At 33.5% G+C, this 21,568-nt stretch overlaps 1 protein-coding gene across 1 annotated transcript in view; it reads right to left on the reverse strand.

Moving 5' to 3' along the window:
* Nucleotides 1-21,568, reverse strand: part of LOC145671083 (putative ATP-dependent RNA helicase DDX43) — a 123,553-nt gene that overhangs the window by 74,683 nt on the left and 27,302 nt on the right. The window contains exons 2-4 of the mRNA XM_081739826.1: nucleotides 19,547-20,100; nucleotides 15,795-16,184; nucleotides 8,898-9,146 (exon numbers count right to left, since the gene is read on the reverse strand). Of these exons, the coding sequence (XP_081595952.1) occupies nucleotides 8,898-9,146; nucleotides 15,795-16,184; nucleotides 19,547-20,100 (1,193 nt within the window). The remainder of the gene's footprint in view (nucleotides 1-8,897; nucleotides 9,147-15,794; nucleotides 16,185-19,546; nucleotides 20,101-21,568) is intronic.

The raw sequence follows: 21,568 nt of genomic DNA on the forward strand, positions 1-21,568 counted from the left end.
AGTCCCACAGGTATGCGTAGTTTTGGTTTCGTGCGGATGTAAGAAAAAGTGTCATCTGCCGTCTTGCAAATGCAGGCGTTAAACTCCACCACAACTATGCTTGCCTACATGCGGGTGCAAAGGTATTGGTTGCCTTAATCCAACCGGGAAGGATTAATAGGAAGAAAGAAATTTGTTTCACATTGTATTGCATCTAAGAAACTTGTCTGTTGCGATAACATGAAGTGGTAAGTGGACATATAATTTCTACAAAAATTGTTCTTGTTTCTATACTTTAGTGAATATTGTTCTGATATTACCAAACTGTATAAGAGTCATCCGAGAATGTTACTGCTATGACAAATTCAAACAAAAGTGCATAATTTGATTTAAAACCTTGTGTGTAAAAACGCTGTGTCTCCTCTTAATCCATAATTTTACGATTTTTTCTTTAATTGAAGAAGCAAGACGTTTGAAGTGTTCATCCGAAAATGGTCATCGATGACGAAGATTTAAGTTTTTAATATATATATATATATATATATATATATATATAAGGTTTAATATAATGAGTGTTTTTGCGTGAAAGAGAGAGAGAAAATATTTAAGGATGCAAGATATCTCACCCTACTTTGAAACACTTGGAACAATTCTTGAATCACCGCGAAACCTCGTTTAATACTATAGAAAGTCGATCGGAAAACGAACAGTAGAATTTTATGCCCGCCATTCTGTTCCTCAACATTTTTGAAAACTCTTAGAGTGTAACAAATTAGTTAAACTTAAGAATTGACTCCAACACAAAATATTGAAAAATATACTGGTAAATAGGGCATTTCCCTGCAGATTACGAATGTCTTGTCAGCCGTTTTGATTTGTGTTCCCGTCAAAATTCAGCCTGGCATCCGGCAAGGTATGTTACAGGAACCTAAGTATCATGGCTCTACGTTGGATGCCTCCGTCTAATTCAACTCTTTGGAATCTTACGATAAAATAAAAATGAAGAGAAATGTACAATCTAGAAAATCGGAAGTTTTGAAAACATGTCAGACTATAAAACTTAAGATGGCTCTTTATGCATACACATTACGATTCAACCATCTTGTTTTCCGCCATTTTAAAGATATTCAGAATTAAATAGTTTGTAGAAACAAGCTTCCTGCGTATAAAAAGTGATATTTCACATGACAATATTAAAAATACATTAAAGAGATTTTTTTTACATGTATCGCATCCACCATCTTGTTTTCCGCCATTTTGAAAACCTACAGAGAGGAACCAATGGTATGAACAAATAGCTCGCCCCCAAACACCCTAGGTTTGGTGCCAAAATATTGAAGATCCACCGCAAAATAAGGAAGTTCTTGTGTAGGATAAGAATTTGGAGTCCGCCATTTTGTTTCCGCCATTTTGGGTACTTTCCCCCCAAAATTCAGCCTGGCATCCGGCAAGGCGTGTTACAGGGGCCTATGTACTATGACTCTACGGTGGATGCCTGTTGCTAACACGCAAATGCCATCGGTTGAGAAGTACCGATAAAGTGGCCGGCTGACTACTAGATAAATTATTACTCTTTAAGCACCTTAACTAATTATCAATTTAATGAGAAACTACGATTTTGCCTCCTACTATTTGATCTGGAGAAAGTGTTCGATATTATTTAGAATATGGATTCATTTTTTCTCAATTACCAGCAGCAATTTGTGTTTGCCTCATATACCATTTTTTGATTAACAGAATTGCTTATCTATCCATTAATGACAGTTTATTCTATCCTTTTCTTTCTTTTCTTTATTTTCTTTTCTCTTTTTCTTTTTTTTTCAATTTTAAGGATTTCCGCCAGGTTCTGTGTTATCTCCGCCATTGTACATTTTACATGTAACTGGTATATCAACAATGCAACATAACACCTCTACCTTTATTCTTGCAAACATAAGCACCAGAACCTGGGTGCTCAGACTTTTTCAGCCACCCCACTCAATATTGTTGTTGAGAGGGCTCAGCTCCTTCCCCAATGTTTCAGTGTAATTTTCATGTTCTAATTTCTTTAAAAAAAAATAAAATAAGAATAAAGAAAGAGTACTCAGAGCATATCCATTTTGGGAACATAGTATACGTCCGCATAATATCCACACCTCAATTTTTCGGGAAGTATAGAAGAAAAATATTGACCCGTGTAATGTCCACAGTAGTATTCCCATTTTAGATTCTATATTTTTCTTCTGATAAATGAATTTCGCACACGTGATTTGATATCAACTCACTCACTAGTCACAATGGGATCTGATCATTTCTAAATCGCTTCCGTCGTCCCTCTTTTTTTCTCTCCTCCGAGAATCCTAAGCTATCATTCATTACATTGTAAGCAAATTTATAAGAAGAAATCACTCATTTCCTGAGTTCAACTAAGTGAAGCTTGGAAAATACAGTAGATTTTAAGCTGAAAGTTGTAGAACTTGTGCAAAACAGTGGCAAACGGGAAGCTGGAAGGGAACTGAAAATTGACGAAAAGTATGAGTACGCCTGGTGAACTATATGTGACAAACTTCGTGACACATAAAAAAAAATACAAGAAGTGTTTTTCGTAGGAAAAGGTGCAAATTTCCCACAAACGTGTGGAACAGAGGAAAATGGAAAATCAGGGTTATGCTGTGACGAGTGAGGTGTGCCAAATCAAAGCAATAGAAGTGGCTTGCTAAGATGGAATCCCATTAGCACAGTTTAAGGCAAGAAAAGAGTGGCTCCGAAGAATAATGAAGAGGAATAACGACAATGTAAGCTCAAACGTTGCCAGTTCACTATGAAGAAAAGCTTATGAATTTTCAAGAGTTTCTGATAGCCGGAAGTAAAGCAAAAAATTATTTACTCTCACAAATACGGAACGCAGATCAAACTCCACTTTTCTTTGATTCAATAACTACACACAGTGAATCCACGAAAATAAAATAAAATAAAATAAAACTTCCGATTTTACAAGCGGCACAGAAAAACAGAAAGCAGCTATGATATTAGCGTTCACGACTCATGGCATAAAATTACCTCCATACATTGTTTTCAAAAGAAAGACCATGCATAATGGAAAGTTACCATATAAGTTTCTTGTTCGAGTTGAGGAAAACGATAGGTGGACAGTAATTTTGTTTTGAACTGGACACAATCAATGTGGTAAAACGACATGGTAGTTTCCTGCGCTTTAGGAGTACGACAGTTTTAAAGGACCCCTAACGGATGACGTAACACAGCGTTTAAAGGGGTTAAAAAGCACGCAAGTGCTCATTCATGGTGGCCTCACTCCTATGATCAAGCCTCTTGATGTGTCCATCAACAAGCCATTTAAATCTTCCTTTACACGTTGTTATCGCAATTAGATCTCTAGTGCTGACACATAAACAACTCCAACGTAGCGCGTAGAAAGAGCATCAATTGCTGAGGTGTGAACATAGTTATTGTCAGCGTGGAGTTGTATATCAACCACATCATTCGAAAAAGTTTTGAATTAACCGGTATATCCAATGCAATGGACGAAACTGAAGATGACTTGCTACTGGAGGAAAACGTTGTCGATCACGATACTGACAACAGTACAAACACTTCCAATCACGGTAAGAAATCCAGTGAAAATGCTTTCGATAACAATGAAGAAAATAGAGAGAACGATCGAAAGATGAGTGATCCGAAAGAAAAAGAAAAGAAAAAGGATGCTCCAATAAAGTGATCTTCGATCATTTTTTTTATTTTTATTTTTATTTTTATTTTTATTTTTATTTTTATTTTTATTTTTTTATTTAATGGAGAAGAAAACTTTACTAAAGAGAATGTGTCTATAACATTGTGTTCGTAAACAACAAAATCTTTCTTTTTTTCTTAAGTAACTGCTGTTGAACACGTATGTGCATGGTGAAGTTTGTTTCCTAACTACCAACAGCTTAAATCTGCGTAGGTAAAGTACCATATATAACAATATTGAATTGCAGCATCTTCGTTTGCTTTTCAAATGAATATTTGTTTGAACGAATGAAAGTTTGAACATTTGTTTGAACGAAAGAACAATTACGAATCAGGTTAAATCTGCGTGGATAAGCACCTGTATAGAAATATTTAAATGTGGTATTTTCGTTTGCTTTTCAAACACCTTTCATTTGCTTCAGACACAGGCACGTACCAGTAATCAAATATGCGAACTGAAAGACCATATACCGCAATGTTCACAACCTGAAATTTTAGTTATAAATTTTGGGTAAAAATGTGCGGACATTACACGGACGTACGTATACGTATTTGCTTCTCTTAATTTATCTATTGCAGATTATTTAAATAGTATTAGTATATCTAAACAACTATTTTCTTTCTCTCAGAATTCTTGTTGAAACATTTTTTTCTGCTTTCAGCTTCAGTTGTTTACTGGTGACTGGTGAGCATTGTTGCCGATTAATACCTAAATTATAATGATTCTCTTGTTTCTCCTTTCAAAAGATTATGTTCAATATTTCTTCTCGTTTTGGTGTTTTTGTTCTCAGTAGTTTCGATGATACCAAGCAACCGTACATCTAACAATTTCCTGATTTCGATTTACAGTAACGGACCCCAAGGGTTGCCGACCGTCTTGAAAAGTATCGAGAAACTGATGTCTCGTCTCAGACAAAGTTATCTTTCTATTGGAAGAGCTCTTTCTCGACATGTAGAGGGGCACGGTGGTTTTGTGGTAAGCGCTTACCTCTGGTGCAGTGGGTCCCTGGTTCAATCCACTTCTAGTATGTTTGTGGTAGACAACATCGTGTCTGTAGGTTTTCTCGGAGCACTCGTTTCCTCCCACACTCTCATTCCACCGAGTATTCCATCACCATTCACTTGCCTTAATCATCCGTATCCCTTAATTTAAAGGGCATAATCGTGAAACGCTAAACTGAAAGATTTCATTTTATTTTCATTTTTTCTCTCTTTCTCTCGTTAAGAAAATTTTGTCTCATCTTGTTTCATGGGCGACCCTAGAGGCTCCCAGATATTTTCTTCTGCGTTGAGGCCTATGCTTACGAATGGCACTGTTCTTTTAGTCATCAACACAACCTTACAAAGTACTATGTACTTTTCTTCTACTCGGCATAGTTTAAGATTAATACACAAGGTTTAGTCATCCAACCACCAAAGATCTGAAGTCGTATACGACGCAATCCAACACTTCCCAATGGAATTCAGGCAAGCCCAAAATGTAATGTAAAATACCTAGGAGTTGTCTTTGATTTGAAACTCAACTGCAAACCTCAAATCTTTGAGTTTCACGCTGCAAACCTCAAATTCACAAAATTGAGGACAAAGAAACTAAGAGACTGAATCTATTGTAACATTTAGTTGGAACTACCTAGGCTTCAAGACAAACACAGGTGATAGTTTATAATTATAAATGGTTATTGCATTGACAACGATGGAGTTCCAGCAGATTTGGTGCCATAAAAGAAGAAGAAAAAGAAAATCAAGATTAATATTATTATGTGTAATTCATGTTGATTTAGATATGAAAGAAACACACATATGGTAGAAAACATATGGTTGTAATTATGAAATGTCACTATTAGCTGATATAGACTCGTCTCATCGGTGAATGATTAGATGTACGAATTACGCAAGAAATTAAAGAAATCTAAGGCGATGAATATTAAGTATGATTGATTATGTTATAAGAATATTATGACTTGGATGAAGATAAGATTGATTCTGGAAGAAGGTTCCAGTGTGGAAGAACAAGTATATGCATTGGCAGTAAAGTTATTTGCTGATAGTTCAAGCATTGCAATGCATAGTGAAACATTGCTTATTTCGTGACGCGAACAAAGGCTTACAAGGTTTTTCTTGTTTATACCTAACACATGGCTGTAGAGCTTGGGCTAATGCTGGTATTGACTTTTATAGTAGGCTGCAAATTACAGAACGAAATGATTTACGATTCGCATATCGTATTAAATTCTTTATATCTGTATACAACTCATTTAGTGTATGTTCACATCGCTTTTCCAGCTAGTACATAAAATCTAGATATATTGCTAACTCATTATATGGGCAAGAAATAGTCGTAGAACGTCCTACTCTCTGGTTCGTAATGGTCATAGATGCTGAAATCCGAAAGAATGCAAAGTACTATGATAATTCATTGCAGCATCTGATAGATTTACGATCTTACGCATAACAGCCATTCCTATAATCATAACTTTCAATTTCGTCAACTAAATAATTTTACTAACTTGAACTTTTCCGTAATTTTTAACTACGTTGAATCATCCAGTACGAAGGTAGTTGTATACAAATTATATTGTCATGGTAATACAAGTTTACCTCATCCTCATGATTCACTGGTAGAAAAAAATATATTGTAAATATGTTGTAAAAAATTAATTTTAAACAAAAAAAAGATAAAAATGAATATATTAAAAAGTAAACTTGATTCTTTAGCCGCGTTAGTATTCAGGCATTGAATACACTTTCCACTTTTGTTGCATTGAACTCATCCTCTTTTTTTTTGTTTACCTATTTTATCGTTTCAGATTTTTACTTTCTTTCATTTATTCTTCAGTTTATTTTGTCGTTTTTTTTATTTTGTTTAGTTTAGGATTAATACACATTATACAGCATCTATTTCACGTTCCCGTATGGAACGAATTTCCGCAGATTAATTTAATCCAAAAAATAACGCTATATACATAATGAATTTACTTCTGTAAAACCATTTTAGTAAATTTCCCGCACACAAAGGAAGAAACATAAAAGCACAAATCTATGAAGTTTTCATTTCTGAAAATGTTGTAGTTTTCCTTGTGGAAAAAATGTCTTCTTTTGTTTCTGTTACTTTTAATATTACTATTTAAATGTTGTATTTGTTGAACATGTTCCTAGGATTTTCTAACTAAGTAAGAGTTGATTCTTATTTGTATTATTGTTCCTAGCCCCAAAATGTTGTTAGTAATTCTTTTTCTTCAGGTTTTAGATAGTTTTTACTTTAAGATGTTTAATCATTTTTGCTCTGGATTTCAGTATATTTTTCAATATTCGAACGGTGAAAACACTGATATTGTATATACTTTTACAAACAGTAAGTTAGATTGAGCGGTTTGTCATTTAACAATCTTTTTGAAGCAAGGTTTCTTTATTTCTTTAAATAAGTTAATTTTGTATTTTTTAATTTCTTTTTTAATGAAGAACACTTAAAAGTGTTAATAAAAATCTCAGATCTATTGTTTTTAGAAACACAAAATGTGTTAAAATATTAAAATCTCATAGTATACATCTTAGTGAAACTCTTTTCTATGATGCGAATTTCTTTTAAATTAACTCCCTATTTGATGAAAACCCCCATTTAAAGGTAAAATACTCAAGCAATTCGTTAAATAGAGGTTATATTGTATTGCATTATAAAAATCACATAGATCATTCAAATATGCAAAAATATACAACATTAAGAAGAAAGAATTCGCAACCGAAAACATGACGGAACAGCCTATATAAGATTAAAGGAAAAAAATACAAAACAACTACTTACATAATTACTCAAAGAAACAAAGGAATTTATAATTGAATTCCACTTAGATACATTATAAGTTCAAACTACCATAATGTTTCAACGGATGACTTCCATCTTTATCAACGATGAAGACGAAATTGTAAATAATCAGTACTGGAAATTTTATTTGTAGTTTAAATCGACTACTACAAAGAAATTTAAAGGGGTGCACTATTTTGATGCTTCTTCATAGAAACTATAGTTAGATAAGTTAGGTTTTAACCCTCGTGTATTAACGTGAAAAATAAGCATAGGAGATACCGTGGGATTCCTTAAAAACTCCAATCAAAAATAAGTAATTATTTGTATTTCGTACAAAAATTTTATACAGATACATTTTAAAACAATACTTTATTGCGTTGCTCTCTAACTTAAGCTGTCATCTTCAACATCACTCACATCATCATTATCCAAAATATAAAGGTAATGCTTGATGACCTCGTCACCAGATAACAGGCACAACTACAACTCAAAATAGTCAATTCATATCATCTTCTTGGGATTATTGCTTGAAACAACGGGCTTTAGCCCTTTGAAATTAAAGACTGTTATTCACAAGCTGTTCAAAAATGTAAGTAGCCTTCAAGTTTTCTATCGCTTCGAACAGTGAACTTAGAAAGAAAGAAACAGGGTCACAAACAATGTTGGGTAATGTTAGAAGACTGTATTTTTGCTACATGCCCAACTTACATTATTATTATATCAATAACCAAGTAATTTTTGGGAACAATATATTAATAGTTTCTGCCATCTATTGAGCATTATGTAAATTACTAATTTTCTTCGTTTCGTAACAAAAAAAAAAAAAAAAAAAGAGAGAGAGTGAGTGAGAGAGAGAAATAATTGATTACTTACATGGGTATTACCTTTAGATCCTGTTACAACCCCAGTGGTAAACAATCATTGTTTACATAGAATTAAGACAACAGGAGCGATATTTTGTGTTCAATATATTAAACATACACAGGGGAAAAAAATACAAGAACAGACTTTTACACATACTCAAGTTCATTTAAGAAATATACTGCATTAAATATCTCTAGGGTCCCAAAAGGACCCCACGGTAGTACATAAGGGTTAAAGTAAACAGTTGTTATTTCAAAATAAGTGCATACTTCTGTAATATTTTATCGCATAGATATGAGCTTTCATTTTCTTCATTTGTACAAGGTAGTAAACGTTTTATTCATCAGATTACTGTTAATCTCAAGACAAGACATTCAAGTTATACCTACAAGATGTGAAGTGATTGTAGCCGAGTTTTTCATCATCACTGATGAAGCTGGAAGTCGTTTGTTGAAACAGTATGTTTTTTTTTTTAAATATTGACACTTACAGGGTAAGTCTGTGATTATAAAACTACAGTACTTACATAGATTCTTTTCACTTCAGTCCAATTGATAGGCCCTGATTTCTCCACCGTTTGGGTGTCATTGGGTTTTTCTTCATTCACTTGCTCTTCTTCAACCGGCTTAGACATATGATTTACAGAGTTAAGTCTAGTTTTCCAACTCTCCAAATAATCGTCTATCATCTGTTTCGCTCTACTCCGCTCATCATCTGATCCAGTAAGTGTAATAACCGAAGTTTGGCCAAAGTCCTCCATTGTAGGTTTTTGTACCTATAGCGAAATAACGTATTTTATCATCTTTTTAATGTTCATCATAACAAAAAATACGAAAAACAAGATTTGAATCACAAGGGAACTACATATATATATATATATATATATATATATCGTATTACTTGAGATTCAATATTAAAGTTCAAGAAATTAACAGTGTTGACTACGCCTTCATTGTTTTTTTAGCTAATTGCTTTATACGGGAAATTATTCTTCTGTTTTCTTTGCAATGAAATGGAATATTACTGGTTTAGTTGTCCTGGTTTCTTAAAAATCTTTTTAAATGTCCCTTGTAATGAAAACGCTATTGCGATCGAAATGCATATTGGGTTACACATCGTTATAATAAACATAAATGTTTTTATGCATTCCTCCAACTGCCTTAACAATTCTAAAACAACCCACCATTGAACATGTGAATAACAATTTGCAGTATCAACAATGAAAAAAAAATGAAACCTTTAAGTTTTACGTCCCACGCTTATGCCGGTTAGGCTAAAGGAGACAGTGATGATGAGTAATGAATGAAATGGTGGAATGCAGAAAGTGGGAGGAAACGGGAGAATCCCGAGGAAGCCCACGCACACGGTGTTTGTCCACCACAAAGTTCACTTGGCGGAGGCTGGGATCGAACCCGGGACCCCAAGCACCAGAGTTGAACGCTCTACCACTGAGCCACCGCGGCCCCACTACCAACAATGAGTTTGTTAGAATTAGAATTAGGATATAGATTTCTGGGCTCTAGGCATTTGTGGTCATGTTAGCCCGTCACGTATGAGGGATGACGTCCCTCGGTGATAACACCATCTGAGGAAAAGGAAGGAAGAAAGGATTGAGAAAGGTAGGAAGCGGCCTGGGACCTGTAAGTTAGGTACCATCCCGGCATTTGCCTGGTATGAATGAGAAAAACCTCACTCAGAATGGCTGACCTGAAAAAGCGGTTACACTTTTTCGACCGAGTGCCTCCACCAGGAATCAAACCCGGGACAGCTCGTACCAAAGATGAGTGTGTTAGCTACGCGGGGCCACACAACATTGTTCATATTTGCCTCGCACCATTATCCGGTAGATTAGTACTACCTCGCTTAAACTGATCATAAAATAACTATCTTTTTAACGTACTTTTTATCTTATTTACACAATGTCTATATTATTTCAAAACTTTTGTTGCTTTTTCTTTTTATGCAGTGTGTGCTCTTTTCCTAGAACACTTTTCGCTTGATAATTAGTCTTACTAATTCCATGTACACCTTAGTGAAAATTAAATATCGTTACATTTAATTTTAATCCACAAATCTTCTACAAGTACAATATAGTACGTAAAAATACGTTATAGTATATTTACCTTAAAACCAACCTATCACCAACCAACATTATGTCATAATTATACTGTTTCTTTTTCTAGCTGTGTATTATTTCTAGTCTTCCAAACTATGCTAAGTATTGTCCAAATATCTTAATTATTTTTTTAGTGAACTTTAATTTAAATAATAGTAAATTTATGTATAATACTAATTCAGTTTGAAAATTCAAGAGATATTTAACTGTAGACTTGAAAAATACATCATAAAATCACATATTCAAAATTCCAGTTCATTTCAAAGAAAACAAAAAATAGTTCTCCATATATATTAATCAATGAAAAAAAAAAAAGATTGGCTTAGGTAACCAACATCGCCAAGAAAGCTGTTATCCATTTTTTTTAAAGACTATAATCCCCCGATTTTTTAAAAAGGTCATATTCTCCCGATTGTACATAGCATATTGATAATAAAGATACCAATTTGTCAAAGACGATTCAGATTTGTTTAACTTAACTTCATCTAATGATTAGAATACAGGACTTCTGAAAGAAGGCCAGTTAAAAAAGCCTGACAACGATTGCGTATATTCTGAAATGAATTCAGTTAATATAATAATTCAATTAATAGTCAAGGAAGAAGTGTAGCGGTACCTCTCAACAACTCCAGTAATTGTGAAGTGATAAGTACTGTAAAACCTGGTTCAACTTTTGATAAGGTTAGTAAAGAAATTATTTCGGAATCGGCAGCTATGGGCCATAATGGGATGTTGTAGTTTTTTGGCGGGTACTAATGACATTTCAAAAAAATCAAGCAAGTTAATTTTTACTATGCCTGAAGCGGCGACTACAGGCCTTATTGCATACAAAGGTTATAGTGTTTACAGTGTCATATAGATATGATTTGGCCAGGTGGTCATGTGTGAATGAAGAAGTGGAAAGTGTGAACAAAGAAGTATATAAACTAGCAAAACACTTAAAAAACGTTTATGTTGTGGAAGTAAGTATGCTAGATATGAAACTGTGCACTTCAGACGGACTACACCTAAGATGTTCGGTGAGAAACACGTTTGTGCAGAAATAATAAAGACTGTGCGCGAGATGGAGTGTAGTAAGGGCAACAATGCAATACCGCTGTTCTGGGATGCATTGGTACATACCAAGGAAACTAAAGTAGGAAACAAACATTTTTTAGCGTTGAACACAGGAATAACCTTGGAAACATAAAACCCGGTAAATATCAATACTTATTCAATACTTACAAACATGTGAAAATCTGTACAATGTTTAAGTGACCAAAACTGTTTACTATTAGATTTTACAATCGAAAATTCAGCAAATATACTTGTGTCAGTGAGCACTGAACGGCACAAAATGAACTTGAATTTTATAATTTGTATGGGTAAATCATGGCTAATTGTTATATAGGAAATTACATAAAAGAGGGAGAGGTAGCCATCTTTTTGCGGAAAGATATGGAATATAGTAAACTAGATTTAGATTTCTTATGCGTAGAAATAGATTTTGAGGCAACCGCAATATGTATAGAGAAATTGAGGATAATAATTGTATCAGTGTACAGATCCTATGATGGAAATCCTGACATATTTTTTAGAAAAATTGGGGTTTATTTACATATCTAAGTTACAAGAAAAAGTACAAAACAATAACAGAGGGTGATATAAATTCACATTTTGATGTAAATACAAGTACAAAAAAGAAGTGTAACAGAATTTTAAGCCTACTAAGACAATTTGACTACTGTGTACAAAATAACAAACCAACTACACTAAGTGTATGCTTAGATAACATTTTCACTAATTTAAGTAGAAATAGTGTAAGTAGAGGGGTAATATCTTTTCACTGTTCCGATCATATTCCAGTTTGCATTGTATTAAAAAAAAAAACTATGTATATAATAACTGTCACAGAAAGGTTTCTGATATTGTAACGATTAAATCTCGACCGATAATAATGCAAAAAAAAGAAAAAGAATAACTTCATAATGTTATTGCTTCATGAAAATTGGGAGGGACTAAACAGATACGCAAACATAAGTGCGAATGATATGTTTAACTATTTTTTCATGAGTTTTGTAGGTAAATTTCAAATATCATTTCCGGAAAGAAAAATCGACATGAATAAAAGAATTGGGAAAGAAAATAATGAGAGTAAAGAAATTTCGTGGTACGCTACGCAGTTAAAAGATATGAAGAAGAAAGTTATGAGTTATTAAAACTTAAATAAAAATGAAAGGACAGAGTATAATAAAAGTAATTATACTACGATACGTAAAAAATACAAAACGGCTGTATTAGAAGAGAAAAAGAAATATAACCAAATGAATATTGAAAATTCATACAATAAATGTCAAATGACTTGGAAATTAAATAAATAAAACAGCAAAAGGTAATAAGATAGAGAAGTGATTATCGCACCTGATGAGTTAAATATTTTATAAACTTTATTGAAATAATGAACAATAATACTGACAAAATAGGATACAATAACTATGAAAATAATGATAAACTTATTAAATTTTCGTACATATTTGATTTTAACTGGTAACGCAGGATGATTTATGTAATAGATTTAAACCATCAAATAGTAAAGTTATATACACGATATCTCGAATAAGTTTATAAAAACTGTAATTAACTACATTGCTGAGCCGCTAACATTTTGTATTAGTAAATGTTTGAGTGAAGAGATTTTTCCGGATGTTTTAAAAATAAGTAAGGTAGTACTAATCTTTAGAAAGGGCAACATTAAGTCCAGCAAATTATTGACCAATATCACTAGTTCCCATTTTTTCTAAAATTATAGAAACAGTTGTAAAGGAACAAGTATATCAGTATCTTAATGAACACAAAATGCTTAAGCATTCACAGTTTGGCTTTAGAGGCGGTAGGTCAACGATAGATGCCATTGATAATTTAGTAAAATGTATACAAGAAGTATTTGAAAATAAGTGTTTCGCATTGGCCACGTTCTGTGATTTAAGTAAGGCTTTTGACTATGTAGAACATAATATACTAGTAAGAAAATTATTATTATCATGACACTAAAATATACATACTAAAGAGGGAGCAAGGGGAGCATAATTTAAGGGAAAAATTGAATGTCTCACGAGCTCACTAAGACAGGAAGATGAAACTTGGTACATAAACTCTTCATTAAAAATAAACGGATCCATGTTCCAGTATTTAAGAAAATTCCCTTCCCAAGGGAAGATATTTTTTCGCCATATTGAAAGAGACGTTGTGTGATGTTGGTGATGGAATCACGAGGGAAAAAAAGTGTATCCTTAAGGGAATATGCGAGAGTCAAAATTTATGTGAAAAATAGAGTATCTCACTAGCCCAACAAGGTTGGAACATGGAACTTGTTACATAAACATAGTACCTACCTCAAGGTGGATTTTTATCATGACACTTTAATTAATAAGCGCGTCCTAAGTGGGTATGGAAGTTCAAAAATGTAAACCGAAAATTGATTCTTACGTATATTTCTCATTACATATTCATTGAAATCCATATCCTAAGAGAGACCTGCCATAAGCCTGTTCTCTTTGTGCGAGAAACGGACATTTCAGATCAGTGCATAAAATAACGTATAACGGAAAATGCAAAACTAATGCAAAAAGCTTTGTACATTTTCTTACGGAAAATGCGAAACTATGTCTATCTGATATATCAAAAAGTGGATTCAAAATTTTCTTATACTATCAAAGTATGAAAGAACTATAATTAGACTATGTAAAAAAAAAATCAGTGTTGTATTGTGTGTTATTTTGAAATTTTTATTTGGTAAATGAAACCTATGAATTTGATTTATGTGCGAATAATTGTTCTAATCATTACTCTTCTTTCATTATTTGTTTTAGCCCATCGTGATTACTTTTGGTACTTTATATCGTCGGTCATCTTTAGATTAAGATTTTGATAGAGTTATTTAAACTTACGGTTAGTTAAGGGGATCCCGGTTAGATAGCGTATTGCTGACGATGCTTAAATCCGCCAGATTTTCTGGGTCTTCTGATGCATTTAGACCGGGCTGTCATAACTATTTTAATCGGAAATATGGAGGGAGGCAAGTTGTTAAACTCTTCAACAAAAGTAATAAATAAAAGTGTCAATAAAATGTAATATTATATTAAATGACAAATCATTGGGGCGTTTGTGAGCCACACAGAATTGCTTCTACGCCTATTGAACAGTCCTGATTTAGATCGTTGTTTTGTCTTCCACTGATTTGAAGATCCCCCTTGGATCTTCTAATATTTTTTTCATTCTCGGTCAAATATTTGTTAACACGTTCTAATGCTAATATTTCATTACCTAATTGATTATTTAGTTTCTGTTTCTTCTATGTTATTGTACTCGCGCCGAGTCGTGAAGCTTGACCTAGATCTACCGATTTCACCACCCAATAGAACGCGAGGCTGTATTCCAGTCGTCAATCCCCATCCATCAAATTTTGTCAGTGCCTTCTCTCGCGCTACACGTAAAACATCTCCCGAGAGTACAGCGTTGCCGGATTGGCGGCAAGTTCCGTTTTGTTACTTGTTTTTTGTTACGTTATATTTTCGTTGTTACTATTTGTGCTATTACCATTTTAGAATAGTTGTTACAGCAGTTATTGTTGTGCAGTGTTATTATTGGCAATTTTTAAATGCCCTTTTTATATACTCGTTTACTATGTCTTCAAAGTTTGGCAACATTGTTGGCGAATTTCAGCTGTTCGACGTTTCCCCAAGTGTGCGCTCGGGAAGCGGCTCCACGAATTGTACCGAAGTTTTCCGATGTGTTGGAGCTCAAGCAAAATATTTCTATGATTGGTTTAGAGCCCAAGCTTCACGAATCGGCGCGAGTACTATAGTATTTCATTATTTCATTTTAAATATTCTGAATTTTATTCTTGTTGGATTTCAAACAAAAACTAGTCAACTCTATAGATAAAAATAAGGAACTTAGAAGTACTAAGGTTTTAATATGACTGAAATCATTAAATGATTAAGCCATTAACCATTAAAGATTAAACGATACATTAAGGACAGTGTTACTTATATATGTTACAGAAAGTATAATGCTAAGTGTGACATTCACTGTTCCATGTTACTTCTAGGTGATGCGACTTGAATGTGTGGGACCTTACGAAGACTTTTAATTTGATAATTCATATCACGATGCAAGCTGTATTTAAGTTCTAATGTCGCCTAGTGAAAATGTCTTAAAATATGCACTGTTTTAGATAGTACTACATAAAATCAGAAGTAATTCACCTACCTTTATTCTGGCTCCACTTTCCATTTGACTACATAAAATCAGAAGTGATTCACCTACCTTTATTCTGGCTCCACTTTCCATTTGAAGCTCTTTAATCTTACTGCCGCCTTTCCCAATAATCTTTCCAACATCAGTCGTATTGACAGTTATATTTTCACTTGGTCTATCGTCTTGCTCTTGAGACCTATCTCGCCAGTTACTATTATTATTATAGGACCGTCCAAACGAACCATTTTCCCGCACATTCTCTCTCGTGTCAGGACTTTTCTCTTCGTTCCATTCATCATTACATCGAACTTCTTCATTGTGTTCATTATTACGATCATTTGCGTATCTTGCGTTGGATCTTTCTAAATGGTCATTAATTAATTCCTTAGCTTTGCTTTGCTCTTCCTCCGAACCATAGATTATTACTTCCGAATTATTATCGTCTGAAGGCTTTTGTACCTTGAAAGGAACATACACAAACCATGATTCAGTACTGAGGAAACAAACAAAATATACACGGAAAGAAGACATAAGTAATCAAGAGAAATACAATTTTGCAAATAATATACGAGACCATCACCAATTCCGAAAGTCAAATGGCTTACCTGAACATTACTTGAAACAGGAGAAAAGAAGGATATTTTGTCCAATTCCAACGTCCAATATTTTGTCCGTCATGTACAAAATTGAAATGGAAAAGGTTTTCGAAAATAATGGAAAATAAATAAGCATTTTTCCGATACTGTAAATGTTAGATGATAATATTTAGGAGGTTATACTTGGGCCAGAAGCAGTACAATATTTGATACAGGGTGATTCTTATAGAACCGGCCTGACAAAATGAGCTGTAATATAAAATATAATGTACAGATAGTAATCTAATTTGCACAAGAGTTATCTTGAATTACATTACCTTTATTGGAGCAGGTTTTTTAAGTGTGTGCTATTTTTATCATGCCGCTATCTGCTCTTTATATTTACTATGGCCCACCACAGTTTTTCCCCAGTGATGCTTCTAATTTCAGGTACAATGTTGCTGTTCAACTGTTGTAACGTAAACGTACAGGTTTTGTTTATATATACCCTATCCGTCAATAAATCCCTAACAAACAAACAAAAAATCGAACTGCTTAGGTCAGTGGATTTTGGAGGTCAAAATCTCTTAGACATGATGTCATTGGGAAAAACAACGCCCTTCTGTGTCCCTGAATTATGTTGCCACCTGTCAAACCATCTAAAGATCGTTTGCATATCATTCGACTCTACAAGATCCACGGATTAATATGTCGTAATTTTGATTAGTTATACACATCACCTGTGGAATTAGAAAATTCATCGGACCGGTTCAATAAGAATCATCCTATATAATCATTAAACAGAAGTGATCCAACTAGGGATTCGATAAGTGGGTATTTCTAGAATACGATCTAAAAAAGAACGTGTGATAGACACCACGTTCTTTTTTATTCAGTTCATTCTTTTTTCACTCTGCTCTGTTTCATCTCAGGATCTTTTTTGTACGTTACTTTTATATAGTGGTATGTATTCCTGGTTTTACTCCTTTTCTCTCCTTTCCGTTTTAATCCTTTTTACCTTGCCACTGAGGAAGGAACCAGCTGAGAGTTCCGAAACGTCAAAATCTTCAAATATTTCAAGAGAGGATTCATTGGTAAGTAGCCAATTTTTTGTTAATTTTGAATATTCCCCCATGCGCCCATGTAATCATAATGATTGCTAATGTTTAAATGCTGAGTTAGGCTTAAGGAGATAATAGTCATAGCAACAGTGGACTCTAAACTGTACTTCATACTTCCTTATAGTTGACTTGACTTAAAGAAGAGTGAGATAAATTTAGCTGAAGCTATATAAAAATAACCCAATTGAAGAGCTATTGAAAATTATCAACAATAAAGTTAAATGAATAATTAATGACGTTACTTTAGTGACATCTTTCCATCGTTTGTTTTTTAAGTTAACGTAAATGAACGTTAAGAAGTTCCTTGCCTATTTTCGCTGTAATTTAATTCCTTGGAAAGATTTGGTTGTCTACCTGCTATTATTGCGCAAATAAATAACATCGTATCCTTCAATTATTAAAGAATGAGCATTGCACTAACTCAAATTTAATTGGCGCAGCCTAAGTAGTAGTAAAGCTGTGCTCCAATGTGTCTGAAGGATGATCATTACCAGTTTGAGCACCTTTCATAGTAATAAAATGGAAATGTAACATGTACAGGGATGCAAACTACTTTTGAGGTCAAAATTACTAACTTTACTGACTTGAAATCTGAAAATATTGATCAAATACTGAAAATAGTAACTCTCTCTCTCTCTCTCTCTCTCTCTCTATATATATATATATATATATATATATATATATATATATATGAAGGGTAAGGGGGAAAAAGAAGGAATGTCACAAAACTGCACTTTCGAGAAAACTGCGATTTAATATTGAAAACCGCGTAAGAAGAATAGGGTTAGTTACAACACATTGGCCCCTTTTTACATGGACATTTTCACATCTACGTATGCATGGCATATACAGTCAAATAGTACCAAGAGTCATCAACAGATAGGACAAAGCACCCGAAAAAGCACATACATGGACATTCCTTGTTTTTTTCCCTTACCTTTCATATATTAAATTGGCCACCCAACTCCCACTGAACAGCTGTAAGCATATGTTAACTCAGTTACTAATATTGTATGAAAATAAGCATATTAAATTCAAGAGATATAAAAATACCAAGATTGCGTTTATAAAACTTTCTAAGCAAAACTAAGTAATTAGAAAACTGAATTGCAGCAAACTCATTTTTATCAGATTAAAATATAAGTGCAGCTGCTCAGACCAATTTCCCTTGTCTCCCTTTTACTCATACAAACTTAAGAACCTTATGATGTTCACTCCTTTTCGGTTTTTTCTTAAAAAAAAAAATATAATTAATGAAGACTTCCATTTTTCTACATTTTTCTGAATTTTATCGGCCTTTTGTTTCTTTTCATCAGCTTCTTTCTTCATATTTGTGGCACTGTCAAGCACTACTTGTGCTACATCGACTCCAACAAGATTCTTGTTGTTAATGGCCTCTCTCAATTGTTCATTTTTCCTTTCCTTTCCTACACTTTGATCTTAGAAAGAAGGCTGAGAAGCGATAACCGTTAATTTGCTTCCTTCAATAACTTATCAGATGTTTGTCTCTTCTCTTCTTCATCTCCCCTTAGACGTTTGGAGCATACAAAAAACATTTAAATTGCTTTTAAAATTTGAAAATTTTTGTTTAACTTTCCAAAGAGCCTAAAATACTGACGTTACTGACTTACTTAAAAAATACTGACTTCGTCAAAAATACTGACTTTACTGACCAGTTTGCATTCCTGCATGTATTTTAACTTCTGATATATATATGTCTCTTCTTCGTCAAAGTGTGTATACATTTTTAGCAACCCCTTATCATCTCCGCTTGGAAATTTATATTATACAATTTTTTTCGGAGACCTGGCCATAGACAAAGTCTCTACGTAAGTTGACAGCTACACCTACATCCACGAAGCGATGGTTAATATTATAAATAATTGGACTAAAGAATTTTATATGTTACATGCTAGTATTGTGAAAATATTGGTCACGGATTTAATTTCTACATCACGAAGAGAAAATATGTGTTTACTACTTGAATTCTGGTGTCTTACACATAGCACAAATATTAATTCTTCCCCTGAAAGGATACACAATAATAACTCTATGTAAAGAAAAGTTAAAAAAGAAAAAAGAAACGAAAATCGAAATAAACTTTTTTTTTAAATAATAGAATTACCTGTATCTTGGCTCCGCTTTCGCTTTCAAGCTCTCGAATCTTACAACCGCCTCTCCCTATTATTTTGCCCACGTCATTCCTATGCACAGTAATAACAGTGTGTGGTCTTTCTTCTTGATCTTCAGGCCTGAGTCGCCAATTATTACTGCCATCTGACCTTCCAACTGGTCCATTGTCGTTAAAGTTATCTCTTGGACCGCTATATTGTGAGTCTTCACTCCATTCCGTGTCATTGGTATATCTCATTCCATTAGGTAAGTTATTCTCTTCCTTATATTCTCTCGGCCGTTTATTGTCATAGTTCGAAGGAAAGCCAATATTTCTGTTAGAACCATCGCCACGTCCACGTCCTCTTCCGTATCCTCGGCCTCGCCTAGCTTCTACGGTTTTCCAACTCCCACTCCTTTGGTTCTGCTGCCCACATTCATTGTCGTACTTTCTTTGTCTAGAAGATTCAATGAAAGTTCTAGTGTAGACGTGAATTACTCCCTGTTGCTCCTCTTCATCTGACCAATTTTCCTCACACGTTACTCCACTAGACATTGTTTCAAATCCTACAATGAAAGATTAGTATTTTATTCTAAATGTCAATAAGTCATATGCCATTGATTTTCATCACAGTAAAAGTACTTCGGTTACTCCAGACCTCTGCTTAACTCAGAAAAGTATAAATTACTTTTATAACCTGGTCCATTCTTAGAACTGTTGTCTCATTTGGGATAATCATATATATATATATATATTATTATCTAGCAACAGCTAAGAATTTGTGTTATGCAACCTACCATCGATTGGATTAATCGTCATTTTACTTTCGCTCTCAACCTAAATGTAAGATTCTAAAACTCACATTTTCGGTACGAAATGGAAGTCTGTTTGGTAAGGAAAGGATAAGCCGGTATGTGTTTCTCTTCATTTTCATGCAAATGCATTTCTTTACTTGAATCCATTTGCTCTGTTGAAAAGGTCCTGCTTTCAGAAATTTAAACAAAAATTGCAATTCTTTTTTTCATCTATGTCTTTTAGAACCTAACGGAAACAAATAATGCCGGAAACATTGGCGGAAGTGTTTATCTTATCTACATTAAAATACATCATATTTTGGAGGTAATAATGGCTAAAGTAGCATTATATTTAAAATGAAAAAAAAAAAAGAGTAATACGAATTTTATGTCGAAAATGTAAGAGTACTTCTTGTCGACACTTTTTAAAGATCTTAGTATTTTACCCCTGCAAAGTTATACTTGTATCATGTTATAGTATATGCTGTATTAAACAAAGATGTACCTCGTTACCATACACTTAGAAGAAATAATTTTCATATAATTCAGCATGGAAGTAGTATGTATCAAAAAAGTGTCACATATATGGGAAACAAATTACACAATATATTAGTATTATCTATTACAGTAAAAAAAATGAAAAATGAAAAACATAGCCCTAAATTGAAAAAAAAAACTACTCAAAAGTACCTTCTGGAAAATTGCTTTTATACTGTTGTTGAATTCCATAATTTTAGCTTCAGTAATGTATTAAGTAGACCACTGTTTCAGAAACTTAAAACATTACCATTGCCGTGTATATACATTCTCGAAACAACATCATTCATACTTAGGAATAAAAGAAACTTCCAACTCAATTCGGACCTACTCTAATACAACACTAGAACAATCAGACTTTCCAATGCTAATGAAAAAATATATATACGACGGAGGACCCAAAAGAAATCGGACTTTCGTTCTAAAAAAAAAATAATTTATTACATTTTTTTACAAAATTCTTTCAGTCTCCTTTAAAGTACTCTCCATTAAATGCGATTCATTTCTCCCATCTTCTTTCCCACTGTTTGAAGCACCTCTGGAACTCTGGAACTTTTATATCGTCCAATGCGCTCTGCGAAGTTCTTTTTACAGCCTCTACACCATCAAAACATTTTCCTTTTTGTTTAATTCTCGGAAAATGTCATCATGTTGGTCAAGAAGTCTGGATCACTTTCAATCTGATTTTTCAAGTCCTGGCTCA

The sequence above is a fragment of the Thermobia domestica genome, chromosome 15 (assembly GCF_964235325.1).
Source record: "Thermobia domestica chromosome 15, izTheDome1.hap1.1, whole genome shotgun sequence".
NCBI classification, from domain to species: Eukaryota; Metazoa; Arthropoda; class Insecta; order Zygentoma; family Lepismatidae; genus Thermobia; species Thermobia domestica.